The sequence below is a fragment of the Rhinatrema bivittatum genome, chromosome 5, assembly GCF_901001135.1.
Source record: "Rhinatrema bivittatum chromosome 5, aRhiBiv1.1, whole genome shotgun sequence".
Taxonomy (NCBI): domain Eukaryota; kingdom Metazoa; phylum Chordata; class Amphibia; order Gymnophiona; family Rhinatrematidae; genus Rhinatrema; species Rhinatrema bivittatum.
In genome coordinates, this window is record NC_042619.1 from 20,090,057 (window position 1) to 20,116,828 (window position 26,772).

General features: G+C 47.0%; 1 protein-coding gene across 2 annotated transcripts in view; it reads left to right on the forward strand.

Annotated features, from left to right (window-relative positions):
* The window catches only part of C2CD3 (C2 domain containing 3 centriole elongation regulator), a 429,817-nt gene that overhangs the window by 161,838 nt on the left and 241,207 nt on the right, over window positions 1-26,772 (forward strand). For both annotated transcript variants that reach the window (XM_029602105.1, XM_029602106.1), the window contains exons 14-16: window positions 10,536-11,030; window positions 17,678-17,829; window positions 19,912-20,155. In XM_029602105.1, the coding sequence (XP_029457965.1) occupies window positions 10,536-11,030; window positions 17,678-17,829; window positions 19,912-20,155 (891 nt within the window). The remainder of the gene's footprint in view (window positions 1-10,535; window positions 11,031-17,677; window positions 17,830-19,911; window positions 20,156-26,772) is intronic.

The following is a 26,772-nucleotide window of genomic DNA, read 5'->3' on the forward strand; positions in this document are numbered from 1 at the left end:
AGACCAGTGGGTCCTGGAGGTGATACTTTTGAAGGGTATGCACTGGAATTTCACAGTATTCCTCGGAACATGTTCATGGTGTCCTCTTGCCACTCCCCGCAGAAGAAGCAGGCAGTGGAGTTCACACTTCAAAAGCTCCTCAGACTGAGGGCTATGATTCCAGTACCCACATCTCAATAAAGTATGGGGCAATATTCGATTTATTTTGTTGTGCCCAAGAAGGTGGGCTCCTTTCTTCCCATCTTGGATCTTAAGAGGGTCAACCGTCACTTGAAGGTGACTCAGTTTTGAATGGAAACCTTACAAACTGTAATAATGGCAGTGCAGTCTGAGGAATTTCTGACCTCCTCGGATCTGTCAAAGGCTTACCTTCATATTCTCATCCGATTGGAATATCCACGCTTTTTATGCTTTGTGGTGTTGGGATGCCATTATCAGTTTCAGGTGCTGCCTTTTGGTCTCACCACTGCTCCCAGAACATTTTCCAAGATTATGATGGTGGTAGCGGCGGACTTGTGAAAAGAAGGGATCCTGATGCACCCGTATTTGGACGATTGGCTGTTTTGAGCCCAGTCTCAGGAAGAGAGCCACCTGGTGACACACAAGGTGATCTCCTTATTGCAGGAGCTCGGTTGGGTGGTAAACCTGACCAAGAGCAATTTTCAACCAACCCAGTCGTTGGAGTATCTGGGGGTCCTGCTTGACACGGGATAGGACAGAGTTTTCCTACCAGAAGTTCGGATCCAGAGATTGATGTCTCAAGTGCGTCAGTTGATGAACACCATACGCCCGACTGTGTGGTCCTACCTACAGATACTCTGTTTGATGGCAGCTACCCTGGAAGTGAGGCTGTGGGCAAGGGCACATATGTTTCCTCTTCAGCACTCTCTGCTATCTCGTTGGAACCTGCAGTCTCAGGATTATGCAGTTCAACTCCACTTGCAGATAGAAATCTGCTCCTGCCTCCAGTGGTGGTTGCAGGAGGATCATCTGAGAAAGTGAGTTCCTTTCTCCTCTCTGGCCTGGTTGGTACTCACGACAGTTGCAAGACTTCACGATTGGGGGGCTCACTATCTGGAGAGGGAGTATGTGCATCTGAGAGAAAGGAAGCATGAGTGTGTGAGCATGAGTATGTATAAGAGAAAGAAAGTGTGTGCGCCTATATGAGAGAGATAGGAGAAAGTTTGTATGCCCTCGCTCCACCACTAATCCTCAGGTATGGAGAGCGGGAATTTAAAAAAAATCTTTAATAGTTTTAATTATTGGGTGAATGATGTTTCTGCTGTTCTGAAATATTTTACTGGTGTTTGGGAAATTAAAAAAAACAATTTAAATGAGTTTTTAAATATTGGATGCTTATTCTTCAGCTCTTTTGAAATATTTCTTTTCATTATTAATATGGTCTTACTATTATGATTGATATTTTATATTTCTTGATTTTATTATTTGATATGTTATGAGGAATGTTGGTTTCTGTTTTTGCATTGTTGCACTGTAAAGAGTCTGGCTTTTTGCGATGTCCAGTTCAGTTTTTGTCTGCACATTTCTATTTCAGCTTTATTCTCATGACAGATGCGAGCCTCTGGGGCTGGGGGGCTCATCTTATGGTACAAGGGCACTGGAATGCAGTAGAGTGGTACTAGAACATCGACAGTCTGGAGGCACGTGCGGTTCGGTTAGCATGCCTGCGGTTCGCTGAGTGGTTAGAGGCTTGGGCACTCTGGATAATGTCCGTCAATGTGATGACAGTGACTTTCATCAATCATCAGGGTGAAACCAAGAGTCAACAGGTATCAGAAGAGATAGATGCGTTCATGGTATGGATGGAGCAGCATCTCCATGAGGAGCCTGTTCTAGTAGCAGCCCAGCGCAAGAGAGACGCTGGTAAAACATGTCTGTACCAGAAAGATTCCAGTCTGGCACTTAAACTCCAGAGAGGCTCTGATTCAGCCCTTCAGCGTCAATGATCCTGATTAGCAGCCCAGTCTCGGAGAGACACAGACATCCAGTGCCTTAAAGATCCTGGCCCAGTACTTCAGCGCTCAAGAGACATTAATTCAGTACATCAGCACCAGAGATGCTCTGGCTCCTCACTTCAGCACCAGAGAGAACCTGATCCAGTGCTTCAGCAACAGCAAAGCTTTGCATCCGCAACTCTGGTGTCGTATTTCTGTTTAAAGCGCCTTTGCCTCCGTTCACGTTGCCTGTGACCCCAGGAAACCCAGTATATGCTGACCAGAAACTTAAAAGATTCTGTCTCCGTTTTGTATAACCAACCTACTGGCCACAGCCCCCATTCAAATGGGACTCAGGAGGAGGTCTTAAAGGGGAGGGTACTGTTTCGGATCCACCTGCTGCGCAGCCTACTCTCCACCAGAGGTCTTTAGTGAGCCTTGCTCACAGCTATGCAAGTTACCTCTTTGCTGATTATATGACACCTCAGTTCCAGCCCTACTTAATCCAGCTTATCCATTCCCTCAGTTCCTCTTCATTGAGTCACTTCAGCTCCTTGACCTGGTCATCTTTGCCTTGTTATCCTGCCTTGCCTTGTGGCCTACCCCGGCCTCCCACCTTGCTCTGTGGCATTCCAGTCCTATCTGTCTTACTTTGTCTTCCCAGGCCTTCTGGCCTTGCTCACTGCCTTTTGGGCTTTCCTATCCTTCCTTTTGGCCCTCAAGCTTTTTCGGGTCGCCTAACTAGCCTTTATTCCCTATTGGGCTTTCCTTTTTATTGTTGCCTGTTCTGTCTAGTCTTTGTCTAGCCCTGTTTGTGTCCAGTCAGTGTCTGGTCCTGTGTTTGTCCAGGCCTTGTCTAATCCTGTCCTTGTCCTGTGCTGCTTCTGTGGGGGTGATCCTTGAATCCAGCCTTCTGAATTGTGACAGCATCACTTAGTTCAATGAGGCAGATGGAGCAGCAGGGGACTCTGGGTGTACAAGGCCTTCCTCCTTTTTGCTCCCCACTACCCATTTTAAGGTTCAGGACAAATATCAACATATTACTTTAGGTACAAAATGTTCACTGGTGCAAACTTTGAAAAAGAACAACTGTTTGTATGTTTGTCCTGAAAACACTACATGTAGTTTGTGTAGCAAAACATGTTGTTAGGGCAGTGCCATAGACATCTCCATCAGTTGTCATTGTGCCAAAAATATTCTGAGGTTGTAGTGCTCTTAACTAATCCAAGGTGGAATGCACAGTTCTCACAGGACAAGCAGGATGGTAGTCCTCACATATGGGTGACATCATCAGGATGGAGTCCAATCATGGAACACTTCTGTCACTGACCCTGCAGCCAGCAGGGGTCCCCCTTCAGTCTTCTTTTTTCCGCGCAGCAGTAGCCACGCAGGTTAAGGAGCTCTTCAGAGATTCCTAACAGGAATTTTTCCTCATGGAACTTTGTTCAAAAATTTCAATAACTTTTTACCCCACAGGGGTCTCCTTATAGATATTATCACTCTGCGGTCGAATAATGAGTTTTTGCCCGTTTGCTGTCAATTCCCATCGAGTTTCTCCCTCGCGGCCTACCGGTCATCGACCGCATCGCATCTAAATTTTGTCGAGGCCATGGCGTCGGGTTTTCATCCGTGCCCCGACTGCACTCAAACAATGTCCATCACTGACCCTCACACGGTCTGTGTGATGTGCTTGGGGTCCGGTCACGATGTCCTAACCTGCACCAAATGTGCTCAAATGCCACCAAAGGGTCACAAGGCTAGGCTCTATAAGATGGGTCTTCTCTTTAGGCCTAAAACCCCGACTCCATCGATTGCTTCGACGTTGTCTGAACCAGTGCCGTCCACTTCGCGCCGGCACCGGGAATCCGCTGCTATCTGACCGGCTTCGACGACTCCACGGATGTTGACCCCCTCTGTTCCGCCTCAGGAAAAATACTGAGGTGAACATCGAGGGAAGCATCGACACTGCCATCGGAAGGCTCAGACCACCGATAAGGCAAGCCCTCGGCATCGACGTCGTCTGAGCCACCGTCGAAAAAGCCCCATACAGAAAAGGCCTCGTCCTCTTCTGTTTCGGGGTCACAGAGGCGTTGCCCACCTGGACAAGTGCCGGGATCCGCGATTCCACCTTCATTGGTGGACCCTCCGGCTACGCCAGTGCTGCCTTCTACTCCGGAACCGGGCATCCATGCCCCAGGTTTCCATGAGGAATTGGATCAGATGATCCAAGAGGCCATCGGCAAAGCACTCCAAGGACTTCAACCACCATCTATTCCGGTTCCTCCTCCGGCCACCGAGCTGATACCCACGGCACTTGCACCGCTTTTGTCAAGGATGGAAAAGCTATTCCATCGGTGCCGTTATCTATGCCGTTATTGATGCCGTCCATTCCTCCATCGATGCCTTCAGTTCCTCCTTCTAGGCCATCGATGCCCAGGCCAGGGCCTTCAGGGATAACACCTTTATTTCCTTCTGAAGAACATTTGGGAGCTGGGGATGACCCTTATAATCCCTGGACAGATGATTCATCCCAGGATTCGGATGATCTGCCTTCCCAGCCTTCTTCACCTGAGGAAAGAAAGCGTTCTCCTCCAGAAGACCTTTCTTTTATCAACTTTGTTAAGGAGATGTCTGAAACAGTCCCATTCCAGCTCCAGACAGAAGAGGATTCGAGACGACAGATGCTAGAGCTTCTGCAATTTCTCGATGCCCCAAAGAAATCAAGTCTATCCCTATTCATGACATGCTTTTAATCTTCTAAAGAGAAATTGGGAACACCCTGGCTCTGTGGCACCTGTTAATCGAAAAGCAGATGCCACCTACTTAGTTCAGTCAGCCCCTGGCTTCCAGAGAACTCAACTTGATCACCACTTGGTAGTGGTTGAGTCTGCCCAGAAAAGGGCCAGATGCTCCAAACCGCACTCTTCCATTCCCCAGGAAAAGATCAGACGTTTCTGGATGCGTTGGGAAGGCGAGTGTTCCATTGATCAATGCTCATTTCTCGCATTGCATCCTACCAGCTCTACATGACCCAGTACAACAGGGCCTTATTCACAAAGTTTCAGGAATTTGCTGAGGCCCTTCCTCAACAATTCCAGGACCAACTCCATGCCCTTGCCCAGAAGGGCTTAGATGCCGGCAAACATGAGGTGTGCTCAGCATATGATATTTTTGACACCACCTTCAGGTATGTGTCAGCTGGTATCAGTGCGAGATGATGGGCCTGGCTAAAAACATTAGACCTCAGACCAGAGGTACAAAACCGATTGGCAGACCTTCCCTGTGCCGGGGATAATCTTTTCGGGGAAAAGATTCAAGCAGCAGTGGCGCAGCTTAAGGACCAGCAAGAGACTCTGCGCCAGCTTTCTTTGTTACCTTCTGATCTCTCTTCTAAAATTCCTTTTAGGAGAGATTCCAAGAAGCCAGCCTACCGACAGAGGAGATACTATCCCCCGGCAGCCAGGGGTCGGTCTTCTAAGCCTTATCAGAAAGATCAACCTAGGCAACCCAGGGTACAAAAGTCACAGACAGCCCCCCAACCAGATCCGGTGTCTGCCTTTTGACTCCCTCCTAGAGAGCAGTACCCAGATTCCACTTCCAAACGTACCCGTTGGAGGTCGCTTGTGTCACTTCTCCACCGTTTGGCACACAGTCACCAAAGACCAATGGGTACTTGCGATAGTGACGCAAGGTTACCATCTCAACTTTCTCTCGGTTCCACCGGATTCCCCACCTCGGCTGACATGGGGAACATCCGACCACTCACTGCTCCTAGAGCAGGAGGTCTCTCTGCTTCTCCAGTCCAGAGCAATCAAATTGGTATCCCTCTCCCAACAGGGACAGGGGTTTTACTCCAGGTATTTCCTGATACAAAAAAAGTCAGGTGGGGTGCGCCCAATACTAGATCTTCGCACCCTAAACAAATACCTACAAAGAGAAAAGTTCAAGATGGTAACCTTGGGTTCTCTTCTTCCCCTTCTTCAATGGGAAGACTGGCTCTGCTCTCTAGACCTACAGGACACTTACACGCACACTTTAATTACTCCATCACATCGCAGATTCCTGCGGTTCCTGATAGGCCCAAAACACTTCCAATATCAAGTGTTGCCATTCGGCCTAGCATCTGCCCCACGAGCTTCACCAAGTGTCTCATAGTGGTAGCTGCATATCTCAGAAGCCAAAGTGTCCACATCTCCCCCTATCTAGATGATTGGTTGATCAAGACTCCCACTCGGCAAAGTGCCCTGATGTCCCTCCTTCTCACTTTGCATACCCTGATCTCCCTAGGGTTCCTCATAAACTATCCAAAATCAAGGCTAGTTCCTTCTCAAACCCTATTGTTCATAGGGGCCAACCTAGACACTTTGAAAGCGACAGCGTTCCTTCCTCAGGATCGAGCCCTCACTCTTGCTTTTCTGGCCCATCGACTGCAGTCTCGACAACATTCAACTGCACATCACTTCCTAATATTGTTGGGTCATATGGCCTCCACGGTGCATGTCACTTCCATGGCGTGGCTTGCCATGAGAGTAATGCAGTGGACTCTAAGATCGCAGTGGACTCAGTCTTCTCAGCCACTGTCCTCCACGGTCCACATCACCAAACAGCTCTGGTTATCGCTAGCTTGGTGGGCAAACCAATTCAATCTGTTACAAGGCCTTCCGTTTAAGGTTCCAGAACCTCAAATAACTTTGACAACAGATGCCTCCAATTTCGGTTGGGGTGCACATGTGGGGAACTTGCAAACTCAAGGCATTTGGTCTCCACAGGAAACCAAACACCAAGTAAATTTCCTGGAGCTTCGGGCAGTCAGATATGCCCTCAGAGTCTTTCAGGATCACCTATCCAACCAGGTCATCCTGATTCAGACCGACAACCAGGTGGCTATGTGGTACATCAACAAGCAAGGGGGAACGGGCTCCTATCTTCTGTGTCAGGAAGCTGCACAGATATGGGCGGAAGCCCTTTCTCACTCGATGTGCCTCAGGGTCACCTACTTGCCAGGAGTGGACAAGGTGTTGGCGGACAAGCTGAGTCGCACTTTTCAATTGCACGAGTGGTCCCTCAACCCCACTGTAGCGGACTCCCTATTCCAACGTTGGGGTTACCCTCGCATAGACCTCTTTGCGTCGATCCACAACTGCAAAGTAAGGAATTTCTGCTCCGTTACTCACAGCCAACACTGGCAGCCGAGGGATGCTTTCTCCTTTTCATGGGCCAGCGGTCTCTTTTATGTGTACCCTCCACTTCCACTCATTTCAAAGACTTTCGTGAAGTTATGAAGGGACAAGGGACTAATGATTCTCATAGCCCCTCATTGGCCACGCCAGGTCTGGTTTCCAATTCTCCACGACCTGTCTGTACACTGGCACATTCCTCTGGGGAAGGACCCATTTCTGATCACTCAGAACAATGGCTGCTTTTGCCACCCCAACCTCCAGGCTCTGTCTCTGACAGCCTGGATGTTGAAAGGTTAATTCGCCAACTCCTTAACCTTTCAGAGCCGGTGTCCCGTGTTCTGGTAGCTTCACAAAAGCCTTCCACGAGGCAGTCTTACAATTATAAGTGGAACAGGTTTATGGTATGGTGTACTTCTATGTCCATCAATCCCTTCACTTGTTCCACATCGAAGTTTCTGGATTATCTCTGGCACCTGTCAGAGTAAGGCCTTAAAACTTCTTCTATCAGAGTACATGTCAGTGCGGTAGCCGCCTACCATAAAGGTGTCGGGGATGTACCCATTTCAGTACAACCCCTTGTAACACGCTTTTTGAAGGGCTTGCTTCATCTCAAACTTCCACTGCGCCCTTCCTGGGACCTCAACATGGTTTTGGGTTGGCTCATGAAACCTCCTTTTGAGCCTCTCCAATCCTGTGATTTCTGCTATCTCACCTGGAAAGTGATTTTTCTTTTAGCAATCACATCCGCTCGCAGAGTTAGTGAGTTACAGACCTTAGTCACTTACCCGCCTTACACTAAGCTTTTGCATGATAGGGTAATACTCCGTACTCATCCTAAGTTCCTGCCTAAGGTAGTATCAGAGTTTCATATTAATCAATCCATCATACTACCCACCTTCTTTCCCAGGCCCCATTCAAATCCAGGAGAACGGGCTCTGCATACCCTTGACTATAAACGTGCTCTAGTATTTTATCTAGACCATACAGCTGCCCACAGGAAATCCACTCAATTGTTTGTTTCCGTCGATCCCATCAAATTGGGCAAACCTGTGGGTAAGCAGACTCTCTCCTCCTGGTTAGCGGACTGTATTTCCTTTTGCTACCAGCAGGCGGGCATTCCACTTCAAGATCGTGTCAAGGCACATTCTATCAGGGCCCTGGCAACATCAGTAGCGCACCTACGCTCGGTGCCGCTTGCGGCTACCTGGAGCTCTCTCCACACCTTCGCAGCCCATTATTGTTTAGATAAGGCTGGCAGACAAGATTCCATCTTCGGTAAGTCTGTGCTACGCAACCTATTTGCAACTTGAAGTACCAACACCCTTCCACGACCCATTAGGGTTCAGGATGCCCTTTAACCAAATTGACACCCCAGTTGTTGTGCCTGTTGCATGTCTTTGGGTACATTTGGTGCATTACTCGGGCATCCTCAGCTCGGTACTCACCCATATGTGAGGACTATCATCCTACTTGTCCTGTGAGAAAGCAGAGTTGCTTACCTGTAACAGGTGTTCTCACAGGACAACAGGATGTTAGTCCTCACGAAACCCGCTCGCCACCCTGCGGTGTTGGCTTCATTTTCTTATTTCATTTTTCGCATTTATTTTTACTATGACAAAACTGAAGGGTGATCCCTGCTGGCTGCAAGGTTAGTGTCAGGCTGGGCATGCCCAGTAGGGGCCAGTCAAAGTTTATTTATATTTATTTAACAGTTTTATATACGGCAGTTCAGGTAACAAAGTTACTAATCACTTCGGTTCACATTTCAACAATTACAATGACAATATAAAGAATAGGTTATAATGTCTTACATAGAACAGGGTGATTTAACTTGGATAAAAACTAATAATGAACAGGGAGAGTACAATTTATATACATATGTCTTGTATATACATGAGTGGGTTAAGAGAATGCTTGGTTGAACAGCCAGGTTTTGAGTCTTTTTTTGAAGGTTGGTGTCGATTGTTCGAGTCTGAGGTCTGGTGGGAGTGAATTCCAATGTGTAGGGCCTGCGGTGGATAGAGTTCTTCTACTTAGTGTTGTTTTGACGGGATGTGCTTGTAGGGTGCCTCTCTGGCCTTGTCTCCTCGGTCGCGAGGTAGTGTAAAGATGTAATGGGATCGTGAGCTCAATTTGGGTGGAGTGGTGGATGACTTTGTGGATGATTGAGAGGGTCTTGTATAGGATTCTATATTTGATTGGGAGCCAGTGTAGGTTCTTTAAGATGGGTGTTATGTGGTCCCTTTTGTTGGATTTTGTTAGAATCCTTGCTGTTAGAATCCTTGCCAAAGTTCTGGAAACTGACAAAAGTGTTCCGTGATTGGGCTCCATCCTGATGATGTCATCCATATGTGAGGACTAACATCCTGCTGTCCTTTGAGAACACCTGTTACAGGTAAGCAACTCTGCTTTTCAAACTCATACAGCACCCTAAAATATTCCTGCATTTAATTTGATGTAAATCCCTGAGTCTGCAGTTCTGTCTTAAATGCCCCTTCCTTCAGACCTTGCAAGAAAATGGTCTTCCTAGACTAACTAACCTGTTCTTTATTAAGGGCTTATCAATTGCAGCAACTGTTTTTAAAAAAAAAAAGAAAAGCAAAATAGTGAAAGCAGATTTTTGTGTTAGAGACAAATCACAAATGTTCATATCTGCTTATTCTAAGTTTCCATATATGATAACTAGTTAGCAGATTAGCCATGTCCATATTTGATTACAAACATCACTACATCAATCTAATATTGATTGGTAATTGGTATAATCATCTCACAATTATTCTGTCCATAGTGCCATACTAATGGATGCAAGTTTGCATGGTAGATGTTTAAATAGATTCTTGTAATTTTCACAAACCTTGAAGTAGTCCACTCTCTCCCACCTCCTACCTACCTCCCTCACCTGCAACTGATCATAGCATAGCAGAATTTTTGTTTCTGTTTGGCTTCCCTCCTCCTCACTAATGCCTCTTTCACTGTCTTATCTCATACCAGCAAGTTCCTCACTTCTTTTAGTTCTGCAAGTCCTCGAGACATGATTTTGTAGGATCAGATTTTCCTCTGAGTAGCTGAGTCCTGCACCCATGTCATCTTGTGTCAGCTCTTTACTCAGAGTGAAAAATAAATCAGATTTATGGCCTAAGGATTCACAGATCTCAGTTATAGCCTCACAACAGGTAACCCCACATATATCTTGCAGACTGTGGTTACAGTGATGATTAGGGATATCTCTAGTTCTCTCCACAAGGAGATGAAAATGAGGAGCTCAGTACTGCTGCTAATTGTTCAAGTGCACAAAGAGTACTTGATTGTAGCTATTGAGTGTAATGTTCTGTTTTCTGCTTTTCCTAGACAGCATTCTAATTCAAACATTCTAATCTGACTTTTTTTTATTGCATTGCAGGTGTCCTTGGAGCTTTCAGGTGACAGCAAAGATTTTACAAGTGTCAGTATGAAGGCATCTTGCATAGCTCAGCAGCCTTTATCTTATGCTGTGTTGAGTCCTGAGCTAAAAGTCCTAGAACCTGAAAGAGACTGCCCACATGCAGAACACTCTCCCCGTGTGAAAATAAGCCATGACTCTCCGAGGAAAAGCAGTGGAACTTGCCAAAAGACCATAGAAGTGCTCTCTACTGGCATAGTCCAGCAACCACAGTACGTGCAATTACCCGAATTGAGTAACCCAATGAGAGACTTTGGTGGATCCTCAGAGGAGAAGGAAAGCTTATTACTGCACCTTATACTGATGGTGCCTGATGGGAAGGATTTTGTAGCTTGGGAAAATGAAATGCGTTCCCCATGTAACTTGTACTTAAACTGCAAACTCTTCAATACACATGAAGCAACAAGATCTCCTGTCACATGGGGCACAAACCATCCTTCCTTTAATTTTTCACAAGTAAGTCTGAATTATTGTTGTCTTAATTTTATTTGTTTATTTAAAAAACTTGTATCCCACACTATCTCCATTTCTAAGCAGGTCCCAATAATAGAGTAAAAAAATATTCACGTGCTTCATCGCAGACAAACTAAAAATACAAAATGAACCATAAAAAGACAAAACTAATAAAATACGAAACAACCATAAAACTGTGTAGGTTAGGGCAGGCCTTGGGCTCCTGCACCTCTGGCGGGGGTGGACCTGGAAGATGAGCCAGAGAATGCGGCGCCGCTGGACAGAGACTATCCTAGGGTCGTTTGCCTTTTTCAGAGAGAGGAACTTAATCCCCTCATCCCGCATGTCCTGGCAGAGCTGGGAATTGCGGCACCTCCAGAGGACCCCAGCCTGGATGCGGTGGACCCAGTCTTGGCGGGTTTACAGGGCCCGGCTAAGACTTTTTCCTTTCCTCAGATGATCCAGCAATTAATAATACGAGAGTGGAATACTCCGGAAGTGGGTCTGCATGTGGGTAGGGCTATGGACAAGCTTTACCCGTTGCCGGAGGAAACCCTAGAGCTACTGAAGGTCCCGAAAGTGGATGCTTCAGATTCCGCGGTCACCAAGAGGACCACTGTTCCGGTGGCCGGGGCGGCGGCCCTGAATGACCTCCAGGACAGGATGCTCGAGGTCCACCTTAAAAGTCTTTGAATTCTTATCTCTGGGGTTCCAGGCAGTCGTCTGCAGTAGCCTCGCGCTCAGGGCGGGCCTGAGATGGATTCAGCAGCTCTTGAGTGACAGGGACCTTCCTCCTCAGGAGACAGCTCAGATGGAGCGCCTAGAGGCGGCGATGGCCTATGGGGCGGACGCCTTATATGATCTCCTTTGGACCTCCTCTAGAACTATGGTGTCAGCTATATCGACCAGGAGGCTCTTATGGTTGCGCAATTGGTCGGCGGATGTTTCCTCTAAGGCGCAGCTTAGTGTGTACATAATTGTGCTCCCTTTCAAGCACTTTCAAGAGAAAGTTCCTCTTTGGCAAGGACTTGGAGAAACTAATCAAGTCTTTGGGTGACAATAAGGTGCACAAGTTGCCGGAAGATAAAGCCGAAGGGATCTAGGGGGTTCCCCCCTCCCGACCCGCTCTCGCTTCAGGGCCCAGCGGCATTTTTGCCAGAATAGAGCGGTTGGCACGGCCCAGCGACAAACCTCTGAGAGGTCTCAATCCTGATCGCAGTCCTTTCGTGGTCATTGAGCCAGCCGACATAGCCCCAGCCAGGGAACCCTCGCAGCCAAATCTTCGCAATGAGTTGCAACCGGCCCATACCTTCGTGCTGGTCATCGGGGAATAACTCTCCCTTTTCTTCGAGGAATGGGCCAAGATAACATCCGACCAGTGAATAGGCTATGCTTTAGAATTTGCTTGTCCTCTTCAAGACCTCTTTCTGATCTTTCCATGCGGCTCCCCAGCGAAACGACAAATGTCTGTCAGACTATCCACCTGCTGGAATCCCTGGGGGCTATTGTTCCTGATCTTCCAGAGGAATGGGGGACGGGATGTTATTCCATTTACTTCGTGGTGCCGAAAAAGGAAGGGTCCTTCCGTCCCATTCTGGACCTGAAGACAGTGAACAGGGCCCTCAAGGTCCCGCACTTCCATATGGAGACCTCGCACTCTGTTATCATGGCAGTGCGCAAGGGTATCCTATGCTAAGTAGCTGTATATAGTGGACTCCATATTTATTTTGTTCTCTTGTATATATAGAGGACTCCTTATTTACATTGTACACTTGTATATAATTATCCTCCTCTATCTCTTTTATTTCTTATAATCCCAGTTCATGAACCCTTGTTAATTGTAACTGCTTCTCTTCTCCACGTTTATTTATGTTTTTGGTTATATTTTTGCACCCCTGTTTTCTGTAAACCGACATGATGAGAACGAGTTCTTGAATGCCGGTATAAAAAAACCTTAAATAAATAAATAAAAATAAGGGGGAGTTCTTGGCTTCTCTCGATCTGACAGAAGCATATCTGCACATAGGTATCCGCAGGGATCATCAGAAATTTCTTCTCTTCATGACCCTTGGCCTGCATTTCTAGTTCAGCGCTCTTCCTTTTGGTCTGGTGAAGGCTCCACATACTTTCACCAAGGTGTTGGTGGTAGCAGTGGCCCTTCGCAAGGAAGGGATTCTAGTCCATCCGTGCTTGGACGACTGGCTCATTCTGGCAAAATCAGAAGTTCTCTGCAAGCAGGCAGGGGGACGTGGTCGTGCATCGCTTACAGTCCCTTGGATGGGTGGTCAACCAGGCCCAGAATCACCTGCATCCGTCTCAGGTCCTGGACTTCTTAGGAGCCCAGTTTGATACCGAGGTGGGCAAGGTCTTTCTCCCAGACGAAAGAGCCACCAATCTGCAGTCTCAAGTTCAGCACCTCCTGGAGGCATCGGTTCCCAGAGTCTAGGACTACTTGCAGGTACTGGGGTCCATGGCATCCATTCTGGAGTTGGTGCCGTGGGCCTTTGCTTATATGAGGCCCTTACAGAGGGCGTTGTTGTCCCAGTGGTATCCTATGTCGGAGGAGTTTCAAGTTCCCTTACCACTCACGGAGTCTGCCAGGTCCGGTCTCAGTTGGTGGCTGGTGCAAAAACACTTGGCGCACGGAGTGGATCTCGAGGTGCCTCAGTGAGTCCGCCAGGTCCAGGAAGGTGGAGGATCTTCATCGGATGACGTACGAGGAGGGATTGAAGAATCTAAATATGTACACCCTGGAGGAAAGGAGGAGCAGAGGTGATATGATACAGACTTTCAGATACTTGAAAGGTTTTAATGATCCAAAGGCAACATCAAACCTTTACCATAAGAAAAAAATCAGCAGAATCAGGGGTCACGATTTGAAGCTCCAGGGAGGAAGATTCAGAACCAATGTCAGGAAGTATTTCTTCACAGAGAGGGTGGTGGATGCCTGGAATGCCCTTCCGGAGGAAGTGGTGAAGACCAGAACTGTGAAGGACTTCAAAGGGGCGTGGGATAAACACTGTGGATCCATAAAGTCAAGAGGCCGCTAATGAAGAGTAGGTGACTCGCCAGAACGATGGCTACTGCCTGGAGACAATACCCTTATTCAATAAACATACACATGGTTACTGTGATGCCAACATCACTCTAAGCTTCAACAGCAAGAGGAAATGTGGAAAAAAGGATTTATACTCACAAAGACGGGAGTAGCTGGCTTGTTACGGCGGTTACTACCCCAAACCAAATAAGCCTGATACTTCACTTTCAATGCATATCCAGCATAGTTCTCTGCTTCAACTGCAGGGGAGAAGAAAAACTGTTACTTCACACATCCAGCAGAGCTCTCTGCTTCAACGGCAGGGGAAAAGAAAAAAGGGTTCGCACTCACAAAGCGGGGAGTAGCTGGCTTGTTACGGCGGTTACTACCCCAAACCAAATGTGCCTGATAATTCACTCTCGATGCATATCCAGCATGGCTCTCTGCTTCAACGGCATGGGAGAAAGACTGATACATCACGAATTTCCAGCATAGCTCTCTGCTTCAACGGCAGGGGAAAAGAAAAACTGATACTTCACGCATATCCAGCATAGCTTCAACGGCAGGGGAGAAGAAAAAAGGATTCGCACTCACAAAGCGGGGAGTAGCTGGCTTGTTACGGCGGTTACTACCCCAAACCAAATAAGCCTGATACTTCACTTTCGATGCATATCCAGCATAGCTCTCTGCTTCAACGGCAGGGGAGAAGAAAAACTGATACTTCACGCATATCCAGCATAGCTCCCTGCTTCAACGGCAGGGGAGAAGAAAAACAACCAATAAGGGCTGTATAACATAGTCTGGGTAAAAACAAATAAGCATGGGTATAGCTTGCTTATTGCGGCGGTTACTACCCCTACTACCCCTAACTAATCAAGCTAGATATTTCACTTGGATGCAGCTCCATCACCGCTCTCTACATTAAGGGTGGGGGTGGAAGGGAAATAGAACTAAGAGCCAAAAGAAACAGATAAGTATGAGAGAAAAAATGTGTGAAGCTTGCTGGGCAGACTGGATGGGCCGTTTGGTCTTCTTCTGCCGTCATTTCTATGTTTCTATGTTTCTATGTCTCGCCGGTTGGGGGGCAGTATGTCAATCTCATTCGGTCCAGGGCCAATGGTCTCAGGAGGAGGCAACGTGGTCTATCAACCGCCTCAATACAAGAGCAGTGTGCTTAGCATTGCAGAGTTTTCTCCCACTTTTGCTTTACCAGGCGGTGCGAGTACTGTCGGACAATGCAACGGCAGTGACCTTCATCAACCATCAGGACGGGACCAGGAGTCGCCCAGTGGCCTTGGAGGCAGCTCAGCTGATGGAATGGGCAGATCAGAATCTGTCCGTGCTGGCTACATCGCACATAGCGAGGACTGACAATGAGCAGGCGGATTTTCTGAGCCATCAGGGGCTAGACCCCAGAGAGTGGTAGCTCTCAGATGAAGCCATGCAGCTCATTTCTCGCAGATGGGGTGTTCCCCATCTGGACTTGATGGCGACTCTCAGGAATGCCAAGGCCCCATGCTTCTTCCGTTGCTGGAGAGAATACAGAGTGGAAGGGGTCGATGCTCTGGTACTCCCGTGGTCGAACACAGTCCTTTATGTGTTTCCTCCGTGACCCCTGATAGGAAAGATTCTTCGGAGAATAGAGGTTCATCCTGGTCCAGTGATTTTGGTGGCCTCAGTGTGGCCCCGAATCTTGGTTTGCAGACCTGGTCAATCTGGCAGTGAATGATCCCCTGCTCATCTTACGAATGTGCTACGGCAAGGCCCCATATTTTTTGACCAGGTGGATCACTTCTGTCTAGCGGCCTGGTTTTTGAGAGGAGGTGGCTGAGGAGTAAAGGCTACCAGGAGGACATCATTACTACCTTGCTTCGAGCTTGTAAGAGGGCTACATCCTTAACTTATGTCAGGATTTGGAAAGTTTTTGAATCCTGGTGTGAGGAGCAGAGGGTTCTTCCTCGTCAGGCCTTGGTGGCCCAAATCCTGGCCTTTTTGCAGAAGGGCCTCACTAAGGGCTTGTCATTTAATTCTCTTTGGATGCAGGTGGCGGCTCTGAGGTATCTCAGGGGCAAGATTCAGGGTGCGACCCTGGCGGCATATCCCAACGTGGTCCGTTTTCTTTGCGAAGTGAAGCATTTGAATCTTCCAATTCGTCCCATTTGTCCTCCTGGAGACTTGACTTATTCCTTAAAGTCTTGTGTGAAGCTCCTTTTGAACCTCTTAGGAAGGCATCGTTAAAGGACTTGACTTTGAAAATAGTGTTTTTGGTAGTGATCTGTTCCACTAGGAGAGTGTCAGAGTTGCAAGCTCTCTCTTGCCAGGAGCCATTTTTGCGGATTTCGGATTCAGGTGTCTCTATCAGAATGGTTCCCTCCTTTCTTCCGAAGGTGGTTTCGGCTTTTCACCTGAGTCAGTCTGTGCTAATGCTGAAACGGAGCCGACTCACATGCGGGAATTGAGGTGCTTGGACATCAGAAGGGTCCTCTTGCGTTACTTGGAGATTACTAACTCTTTTCATCTCTCGGATCATCTCTTTGCCTTGTGGAGGGGCCCTAAGAAGGGCCAAAAAGTGTCTAAAACGTCTATAGCCCACTGGTTGAAAGAGGCCATTGCTTCTGTTTATATTTGCCACGGTCGCGCTGTTCTGGAAGGTTTGAAGGCACATTCCACTCTGTTGAGGCAGCTTCCTGGGCGGAAAATCAGTTGGTTTCAGTGCAAGAAATTTGCAGGGCAGCGACCTGGAAATCTCTGCATAGCCTTTCCAGACACTACAGTTTGGATGTCCAGGCTTCGGACGCCGCCAATTTCGGTGGCAGTGTCATTCGAGCTGGACTCTCTGATTCCTACCCCATATAGGGCAGCTTGGGTACATCCCAGTAGTCTGGACTGATCCGGGTATGTACAGGGAAAGGAAAATTGGTTCTTACCTACTAATTTTCGTTCCTCTAGTACCACGGATCAGTCCGACGCCCGCCCATTAGGGGTCTTCAGTTTCTGGAGCGTCCGCTCGCACTGCAGTATTATTTTTGTGGTCTGGTTATTTTTGTCCTCAGAAGGAGGGTGTAGGGGTATCCTCATCCTACGCAGAAAATTCTTTTGTATATAGTTGGAGTTAATAATTCTTCTTGGTCCTTCACTCGATATGCCTTTGTTCCATAAAGTTTAATATTTGCTTGGATACTGTTTATACTGCACCGGCTTAAGAGGGGTGCTCTCAAAGTTTTTCTCTGTCTCCATCTGCTGGAAGGGAGGCAAAACCAGCAGTCTGGGCTGATCCATGATACTACAGGATCAAACATTAGCAGGTAAGAACCAATTTTCCTTTTTCTTTTTCTCGCCATTTGGGTAATCCCAGGTATCCAGGATAAGCATCCTCATCTGTCATATGCTTTTCTTTTTTTTTTTTTTCTCTCATGCTTCAACGTGTGTTCTGTAGGCTAATACTAGTCTCATACTTTTGCTTCTAATCAAGAAGGTTTGCTTAATGAATTAATCCTCTACAAAAAAAAATTGTAGATCATTTATTACTCTTCCTGTTTAACAGTTGCCTTTTCCAGTGTAATCCCTTTCCACAGTGCTCACTAATTCTGCAATAAACTTATGTCTGTATTAGGTGGCGCCTGTTTCACTGACCCACAAGCTTTTGGAGAGACTGAAGAACAATGTAATGGTTATTGAAGTCTGGAATAAGGTGATGAGCCCAGGGAAGGACAGGCTGCTGGGAATAGTGAAGCTCCCCCTGCATCAGTTGTACATGTCATTCAGGTAACTCTTTTCTCTTAATATATATAGTAACATACAGGCCGGTACAGTAAATGTCGCGGGAGAGCGGGCGAGCACCTGCTCTCCCAGTGCGCGCACAGGCCACTCTCCTGTGCGCGCGATTTAGTATTCAAATGATGGCCCGCGGTAAAAAGAGGCGCTAGGGACACTAGCACGTCCCTAGCGCCTCTTTTTTGACAGGAGCGGCAGCTGTCAGCGAGTTTGACAGCCAACGCTCAATTTTGCCGGCATCGGTTCTCAAACCCGCTGACAGCCACGGGTTCGGAAACTGGACGCCGGCAAAATTAAGTGTCCGGTTTTCGAGCTGCGGGCCGATTTTAAATTTTATTATTTTAAATTATTTTTTACTCTTGGGACCTCCGACTTAATATCGCCATGATATTAAGTCGGAGGGTGTACAGAAAAGCAGTTTTTACTGAATAAGGGGAAAGCTAGTGTGTCAAACACGCGTCTAAATGCGGGTTAACTCCCCCTGTATCGGCCCAAGAATAATTAATGACAGCAGAAAAAGACCAAAATGGTCCATCTACTCTGCCCAGCAAAGCTTCCCAAGGTAGTAACTGCCGCTCCGTGCAGGTTACCCCCATGTTTCTCTTAAGGGTAGTAACTGCCCCTTCGTGCTGGTTAAGCTTTTTTTTATTTATTCCCATCCTCTAGCCTTTTAGGGATCCACAGTATTTATCCCATGCCCCTTTGAAATCCTTCACAGTTTTAGTCTTCACCACTTCCTCTGGAAGGGCATTCCAGGCATCCAGCGCCCTCTCAGTGAAGAAATATTTCCTGACATTGGTTCTAAGGGAGGAAGACTTTTTCTTGTGCAATTGTGTTGACCCAGGCTGCTGAAAACAATAAATATACTTAGTTTTTGGGTACTTGCCAGGTACTTATAGCCTGGATTAGCCACTGTTGGAAACAGGATGCTGGCTTTGATGGACCCTTGGTCTGACCCAGTATGGCATGTTCTTATCTCCTTAAGTGTTTCTCAAACTGTTATGTAGTTGGTTTATTTATTCCTGGATTTAATATACTGCCTTTACCAGAATTTGAGGCAGATATATAACAAAAAACAAAATTATAATGTTACTATTAAAATATTAGTAGTTCATCTGGATCCATGACTGGGTTTTGTATCTCAAGCCCTTGCCATTTGAACTTCGGTAGCTTGAAGTGATGAAGGATTCTTAATTCAAAAAGACTTGAGGCTGATTTTCCTCACCACATCTGTTGACCTGTATACCACCCCACATCTGTTAACCTTTATGCCTTCTAAAATCTGTGCTAACTCACAGCAGTAAAAGGTTTCATTTCTTTTGTACACTTGTTGGAGAGTGAAGTAGCAGGGTGGTTTCTGCAGAGGCTTCTTGTCTCCTGAGTACCTTTGCCAAGGAGATAGGACCTACTTGGAACACCTGGTTTGTCTATTTTACCCTGTCTAATGACAACAGAGGTTTCCAACTCTAGTCCTCAAGAGTTACAAACAGATCTGATTTTCAGAAAATCCACAGTTAAAAAGCATGAGATTTGCATATAATGCCTCCATTGTATGCATATCTATCTCATACATAGTCATTGTGGATATCCTGAAAAATTGGTCTGTTTGTGGCTATTGAGGACCAGGGAACAACATGTATGTTTTTAGCCTATTTTCCGAAGGGAAGATGACTTATATGAGATCACCATATCTGTGTGTATGTATGTGTCTGTGGGTGTGTCCATCCTCCCCCTAATATATTTTGTATTTGATGGCCCATCCACATCATATTTTCTGGACATGTTAAGAGGGCCAATAGGATCCTGATGGATATTTTTTTTTGGGGGGGGGGGAAGGGAGGAATCAAAATATACCTGTGTACACTTTGAAGCAGGTGTATAAAGTATGCAGGAATTTCAAAATGAAATCCCTACATTTACTTCCTATCTCCTGACCTAACCTTGCATACATTTAACTGCAGTAAGAGAGGAAGGGGAATGTTTCAAATGCTATGTTTATGTGGCTAAACACATATTTACTGGCATACAATGTTTTGACTAAAATAAGACTATTTATGATTGTTTCTTATGCAGTGACTCAAAAATTTCTCGACTCCTGCTTCAAGCTCAGTATCCGGTGGTTGCGGTAGATAGCTATATGCCAGTAATAGATGTGTTTACGGGTGACAGAAATGGCAGTCTGAGAGTCTTGCTGGCCATGGGCTCCAGTGATCAAGTTATGGCACTTCAGAGATTAAAGAATGATGAAGGGACTAAACCGTCCTTTATCCAGAGACCAGCACACTTTCTGGACCTACCACCTACATCTCTTCCTGTGGTATGCTCTATTTTACTCTTTTAATGTTGTTATTTTTGTGTTATCCTCAACAAAGATTGACCACTTACAAAACTGTCCAGTTTTATAAATATGCCTTGATCTTCATTAATATATGTACTTTTAAGAAGAAACATTATCTATGTATAGCACACTTTTGGCATTCATTGTAGAAATTTATGTACAAGGGTCTTTTTCTGCAAAAGTAATGACAATCTTGGAGTGTCGCAGCTAACTATACAGTGAAATTTCCCACTCAGTCCACTAAGAAGCAACTGGTATATCCCTGTACATGTATACTTGTTTCAGCCTGTAGGACTATCAAAGAAAATAGAAAGAGATGCAGTTGTTCTCCTAGGACAAGCAGGATGGTAGTCCTCATGTTTATTTATTTTATTTATTTTAAGTTTTTCTATACCGGCATTCGCGATAAATATCGCATCATGTCGGTTTACAATTAACAAGTGGATAGGGAACAAAGTCAAAAAATAACATTTAGTAATAAATAATAATAATAATAGTAGTAAAAAACATAAAACAAGCGAAGGCTAAGGAATGCAGTTACAATAAAACAAGGGAATAAAGTAACTTGGATCGGAGAAAAGAAGCAGGGGTTTAAATAGAAAGAACATATATGCCAGTCAATGTGCTTATAGCATTGATGAATTGCCCTTAAGAGGTAGGGATGTTAATTACCATGATTAAGGCAAAGTCTGGGCGACTGGTTGATAATGGAATAGGTTCAGTTTAGTTCAGGAAATGCTTTCATGAATAGCCACGTTTTAAGTCTTTTCCTAAAAGTAGGAAGGCATGGTTCCTGTCGCAAATCTGGTGGGATGGAGTTCCACAGTGTTGGTCCTGCAGTGGAGAAAGCCCTGTCTCTGGCGGTTATGTGCTTCATGGATTTGGAGTGTGGTACTTGTAGGGTTTCTCTATAGGACTCTCTGATTGGTCTTATGGACGTGAATTTTTTGAGAGGAATTTGAAGGTTGAGCTGAGATTGTTGATGTATAGCTTTGAAAATAGTGGTTATGGACTTATATATGATTCTGTAGTGAATTGGCAGCCAGTGCAAGTCTTTGAGGATTGGTGATATGTGGTCTCTTCTCCGTGTGTTAGTTAATATTCTCGCAGCCGTGTTTTGGACCATCTGAAGGGGTTTAGTGTGAGATGATGGAAGACCTAAAAGCAAAGAGTTGCAGTAATCTAGTTTAGCAAATATTATTGATTGTAGAATAGTTCTGTAGTCATGAAAATGGAAGAGTGGTCTTATTCTTTTTAAGACTTGGAGTTTATAGAAGCAGTCCTTAGTAGTTTGATTTATGAATGCTTTTAGGTTTAACCAGTTATCCACTATAGCTCCCAAGTTTCTTACTTGTGGAGTTTGTAAATTGGGTGGAGGATTTGTGTCGAAGTTACTGTTTTCAGAAGAAATTAGGAGGAGTTCACTTTTTGAAGAGTTTAGTATTAGATTAAGGTTTGAGAGGAGAGCATCAATTTTTTGAAGACAAGTTTCCCAGAATTCTAGAGTTTTGGTGTATGATTCTTTAACGGGTATGACTATCTGGACGTCATCTGCATACAGAAAGTGTTTAAGGTTTAAGTTAGTTAGCAGTTGGCAAAGAGGGAGCAGGTATTATATTAAAGAGCGTTGGTGAAAGGGAGGAGCCCTGTGGAACTCCCGTAGATGAAGAGTAGTGTTGAGATTCTTTGTTGTGGATTTTGACTTTGTATTTTCTGTTCCCTAAGAACGATTTGAACCATGATAGTGCTGTTCCTGTTATTCCGATGTTTGCTAATTGAATTAGTAGGGTGGAGTGGTTAACCGTATCAAAGGCAGCTGATAGGTCCAGTAGGATCAGTAAATAAGTGTGACCTTTATCCAGGCCCATGATGAGGTAGTCGGTCAGGGAAATTAGTAGTGATTCAGTACTTAGAGCTTTTCTGAAGCCATATTGAGATGGGAACAGAATGTTGTGTTCTTCGAGGTAGTCTGAGAGTCTGGAGTTAACTAATTTTTCCATTACCTTAGCTATGAACGGGAGATTGGATATAGGACGGAAATTGTTAGGATTATTAGGATTTAAGTTGGGTTTTTTTAAGAGCGGTTTGATGGATGCAATTTTCAGGTCGTCCGGGTAGATTCCTTGTGCTAGGGAACAGTTAATGATGTCTGTCAGAGCATTGGAGATTGGGTGACATCATCTGAGGGAGCCTGCCATGGAAAACTTTTGTCAAAGTTTCTAGAAGCTTTGACCAGCACACTGAGCATGCCCATCATGCCACCATCTGTGCATCCACACAAGGTCCCCCTTCAGTCTTGCCTCACAGTTCGTGGAGCTCTCAATTTTTTTTTCAGATTTTCTCTTTATTTTCAAACTTCTCCAGTTTTCCTTGTCAGGTCCCCCTTCGCGGTTGGTGCCTCCTCAGTGTGGTAGGTTGTTTTTCTTACTTTTTCCAACCCTTGCGGTCGATTCCTGATTCTTCGCCTCACGGTGACCGCTGGTCATCGACCACACGCTGGGTGTTCTTTCATGGCATCGACTGGTTTTCGTCGGTGCCCCCAGTGCCAGTGGACCATGTCCATCACATATCCGCATGAGGTCTGTATCCTCTGCCTGGGGGCCTTGCACGGCATCCATGGGTGCCATCTGTGTGATCAGATGGACCCCCAAGGGGCCATCGGGCACACCTCAATAAGATGGAGAAACTTTTCGGGGTCCTGAAGTCTGCTCCTTCTAATCCTGCGTCAGCTCCTTTGATGCCGAGTGGTCGCGGGGAGCCTCTGGACACGCTTCCCCTGCCTGTGCCTCTCACCAGTACTTCCAAGGACCGAGGAGATGATGATAGATCCTCGATGGTTTCACCGCTCTCCCAGACATCGGGATCTTCCGCTTCCTCGGCACTGGGGAAAGACTGGGCTGAGCAACGAGGGAGGTCCCACAAGCATCGCCACCAGTTGCTATTGATGCACGGCTCCGGTTCTGGAGCAGCACTTGTGGCTGCCGGGCCGCCACCAAAGCGACACTGGCCAACAGAGGCCCCATCTTCCGATGCCCCCTGGTAGACCTAGGTGTTCTCCACCAACACCAGTGCCAGGCACCGTGCCACCTCAGAGACCCGGTGATGCCTCATCCCCCTCCATTAGTCCTGGCCACCCCGGACTTTCAGGAGTAATTGGACTGCATGGTGCAGTTCGCGGTGTTTAATGCTCTTCAGAGCATTGAGTTGCCAGTGCCACTGGCCCCCATACTTGTGCCCGAGCCTCCACCATTGATGCCAGCACCCCTGTTCGAGCATCTGCACATCCTCCTGGACGCACTTGTGATGCAGCCAGTGCCCAAGGGACCCTTGGTTCCCCAGCAGCCACTGATGCCTCCCACCGGAGCGATCCAGATTTTCGGATCCTCTGAGGAGGAAGATACGACCGGTACTGTGATTCCCAGACCACTGTTCCCCAAGCCCTTGCCAGGTCCCTCTGGCCTCCCGTGGCCTCCAGTCCTCTCGATGCCAGGGGAACCGTCAATTCCCTCGAAGCCCAGGGCTGATACCTCTCACAGACCTCGCCCACAGCATGTTGGTCCCAGTGAGGAGGAAAGGCCTTACAACCCTTGGGGTGATGACTCCACGGACTTGTCCTCCGTTTAATTGGATGACCCCATCGGAGGAACAGCACCGGTCGCCCCTCGAGGACCTGTCCTTTGCAGGTTTTGTTAGGGCTATGGCTGAGGCCATCCCCTTTCAACTGCTTACTGAGGAGAACGCGCAACATAAGATGCTAGAGGTTCTCCAGTTTGTCGACGCTCCTGGGCTGCAAACCAGCCTAATCAGGGTTCACCTTAGCTCTATCAGTGCATACCATCGAGGTGTCGCTGACACGCCCGTTTCGGTGCAACCTTTAGTAAGCTGTTTCGTGCAGGGCTTCCTCCAGCAGAAGCCGCTTCTTTGGCCCCCGGTTGCGGCTTAGGACCTCATTGTTGTCCTGGCACAGCTTCACCTGGAAAGTCATATTCCTGGTGGCGGTTACTTTGGCTCGTAGGGTCAGTGAGCTTCAGGCTCTGGTTATATACCCACCATACACAAAGTTCTTCCACGATCATGTGGTCTTGCGTACTCATCCAAAGTTCCTGCCCAAGGTTGTAACTGTTTTTCATATCAGTTAGTCCATTGTTTTCCCCTCCTTCTTTCTGAGGCATCATTCCCACTCAGGGGATTGGGCTCTTCATACCTTGGACTGTGTCTGGATCGTACTGCCGGTCACAGACTGTCCACCCAGCTCTTCTTGACCTTTGATTCCAATAGGCTGGGAGTGGCAGTGGGTAAACAGACCTTGTCGAACTGGCTGGCAGATTGCATAACCTGTTTTGCGCAGGCAGGCCTTTCGCTAGCCGGCAGAGTTAAAGCTCACTCTGTGCGGGCTGTGGCAATGTCAATGGCTCATTTGCATGCAGTCCCCGTCGTTGAAATTTGTCGGGCCACAACTTGGAGTTCGCTTCACATGTTTGCGGCTCATTATTGCTTGGACAATGACGGGCATCAGGACAGTGCCTTCGGTCAATCCGTCCTGCGCAATCTGTTCCAGACATGAACCCAACTCTTCCTGTCAGTGCTTCTGTGGGAACCAGACAGTCCTCAGCCGACCTACAGCACCACAGTTGCGCCCGTTGGCACCTTGTTCGACTGCTGTTGGTCTCTTATGTTAGCGAGGACAGTCTGGAGCTTGGTACTCACCCACATGTGAGGACTACCATCCTGCTTGTTCTAGGAGAAAGCACAATTGCTTACCTGTAACAGGTGTTCTCCTAGGTTAGCAGGATGTTAGTCCTTAGGAATCCTACTTGTCTTCCCATGGAGTTGGGTTCTCCTCTGGTTTGTTGTTTATTTGTTCGCGATATAGTTCTGAGTTGGCTTGGGTACAGGTCAATACCGAGGGGACTGCAAGTGGCACTATGTTAAGTAGCAGTGCCTGAAAGGTTTTTTGTTCTCTGCCTCCATCTGCTGGTAGTGATGCATAACCCACTTGTCTGGACTGATCTGTGGTATTCCAGGAACGAAAATTAGCAGGTAAGAAACAATTTTCCTTTCTTAGGGAATATGGACCCAAAGGAGAAATTTCTTTGCATAAATCACCTAGCACTCAGAGCAATTTTCAGTGCACTCAGTTTTCAGTTCCTTCCTAAAGAGTAAGATAATAATAATCCAAACAAACAACTAAGTTGCACTGCCATGTATCAACAAATTAGGAGGGATGGGTTTTTCAGCCTTTGTCAGCGTGTCTGCAAGATTTGGAACTGGTCAGTTTCACAGAGAATTATTCTCAAAACATCTGCCTTCTAGGGAAATAAAATCATATAGCAGACAGGTTAAGTTACCAATTACAGCCACACAAATGGTTTTTAGACAGTTGAGTAATACAAGAACTTCTCCACAAGTAGGATTACTCGATTATAGATCTCTTGGCGTCACCAGTGAACAATATGGTACCCATCTACTGCTCCAGGATGCCAACTGAAGGCACTTTGGCAGTAGATGCCTTCTCAATTCTATGGATTCAAGATCATGGTGGTTCCTATCCATGACATTTTCAAGGACCACCTCCTCTGCATGTGGGAGCACCCCATTTCTATCTCCTCCATCAAATAGAAAGGCTGACACCATCTACTTGGTGCAGCAGGCCGTGGGGTTTGAGAAGCGGCACCTCCCCCACCAGTCGGTGTTTGTGGAGTCCACCCTGGAAAAGGCCCGGTGTTCCCGCACTCATGCCTCTGCCCCTCCGGGACGAGAGCACAGGGAGCTAGATGCCTTGGGTAGGAAAGTCTTTCAAGACACCATGCTAGTGGCCCTCATTGCCGCCTACCAGCTGCATATGACCCAATACCACCGCAATCTTTTGAAATGGGTCCAGGACTTCGCTGAGGGCCTGCCTCAACAACAACAGCAGCAGGCCCTCTAGGCCATTGTCCTGCTGGGTCTTGAGGCTGGGAAGCATGAGGTGCGTTCCACCTGTGATGTTTTCGAGACAGTGACCTGTGTAGCTGTGGTTGGCATTGGAGCCAGGAGAATGGCATGACCGAAGGCCTCTGAAGGCTAGCCGATCTCCCCTGCACAGGTGAAAACCTCTTCGGGGATAAAGTCTGGGATGCAGTAGCGCAATTGAAGGACCATCACGACACCCTTCAACAGCTTTCCACTAGCGCTTCTGACGCCCCATCCTTGGTCAGGAAGTCTTCTAGGCCAGGATCCTGGAAGCCCTTCTATAGACAGAGGAAATATTATCCTCCAACCTCCAGGGCTCCTGCACCTCGCACCAGCTCCAGGGACCACCCTTGCCAGCAGCAAGCGTCTAGGCCCCAACCAGTGCCCCAGCAAGCCCCGGCCACAGGCTTTTGACTGGCGGCGAGGGAGTGAAGTTCAGTTGACCGTACCCCTAACGTCAGATCTCCTAGTCGGAGGTAGGCTCTTGAGCTTCGCCCATCACTGGGAGAAGATCACATCAGACTGATGGGTCCTTACCATCATCCGTCAGGGGTACCGTCTAGACTTCAGTCGGATCTCAGAGACCTCTCCATGTCCATCGTGGGGTTCATCCACCCAGCTGGTCATACTTCAGACAGAGCTTT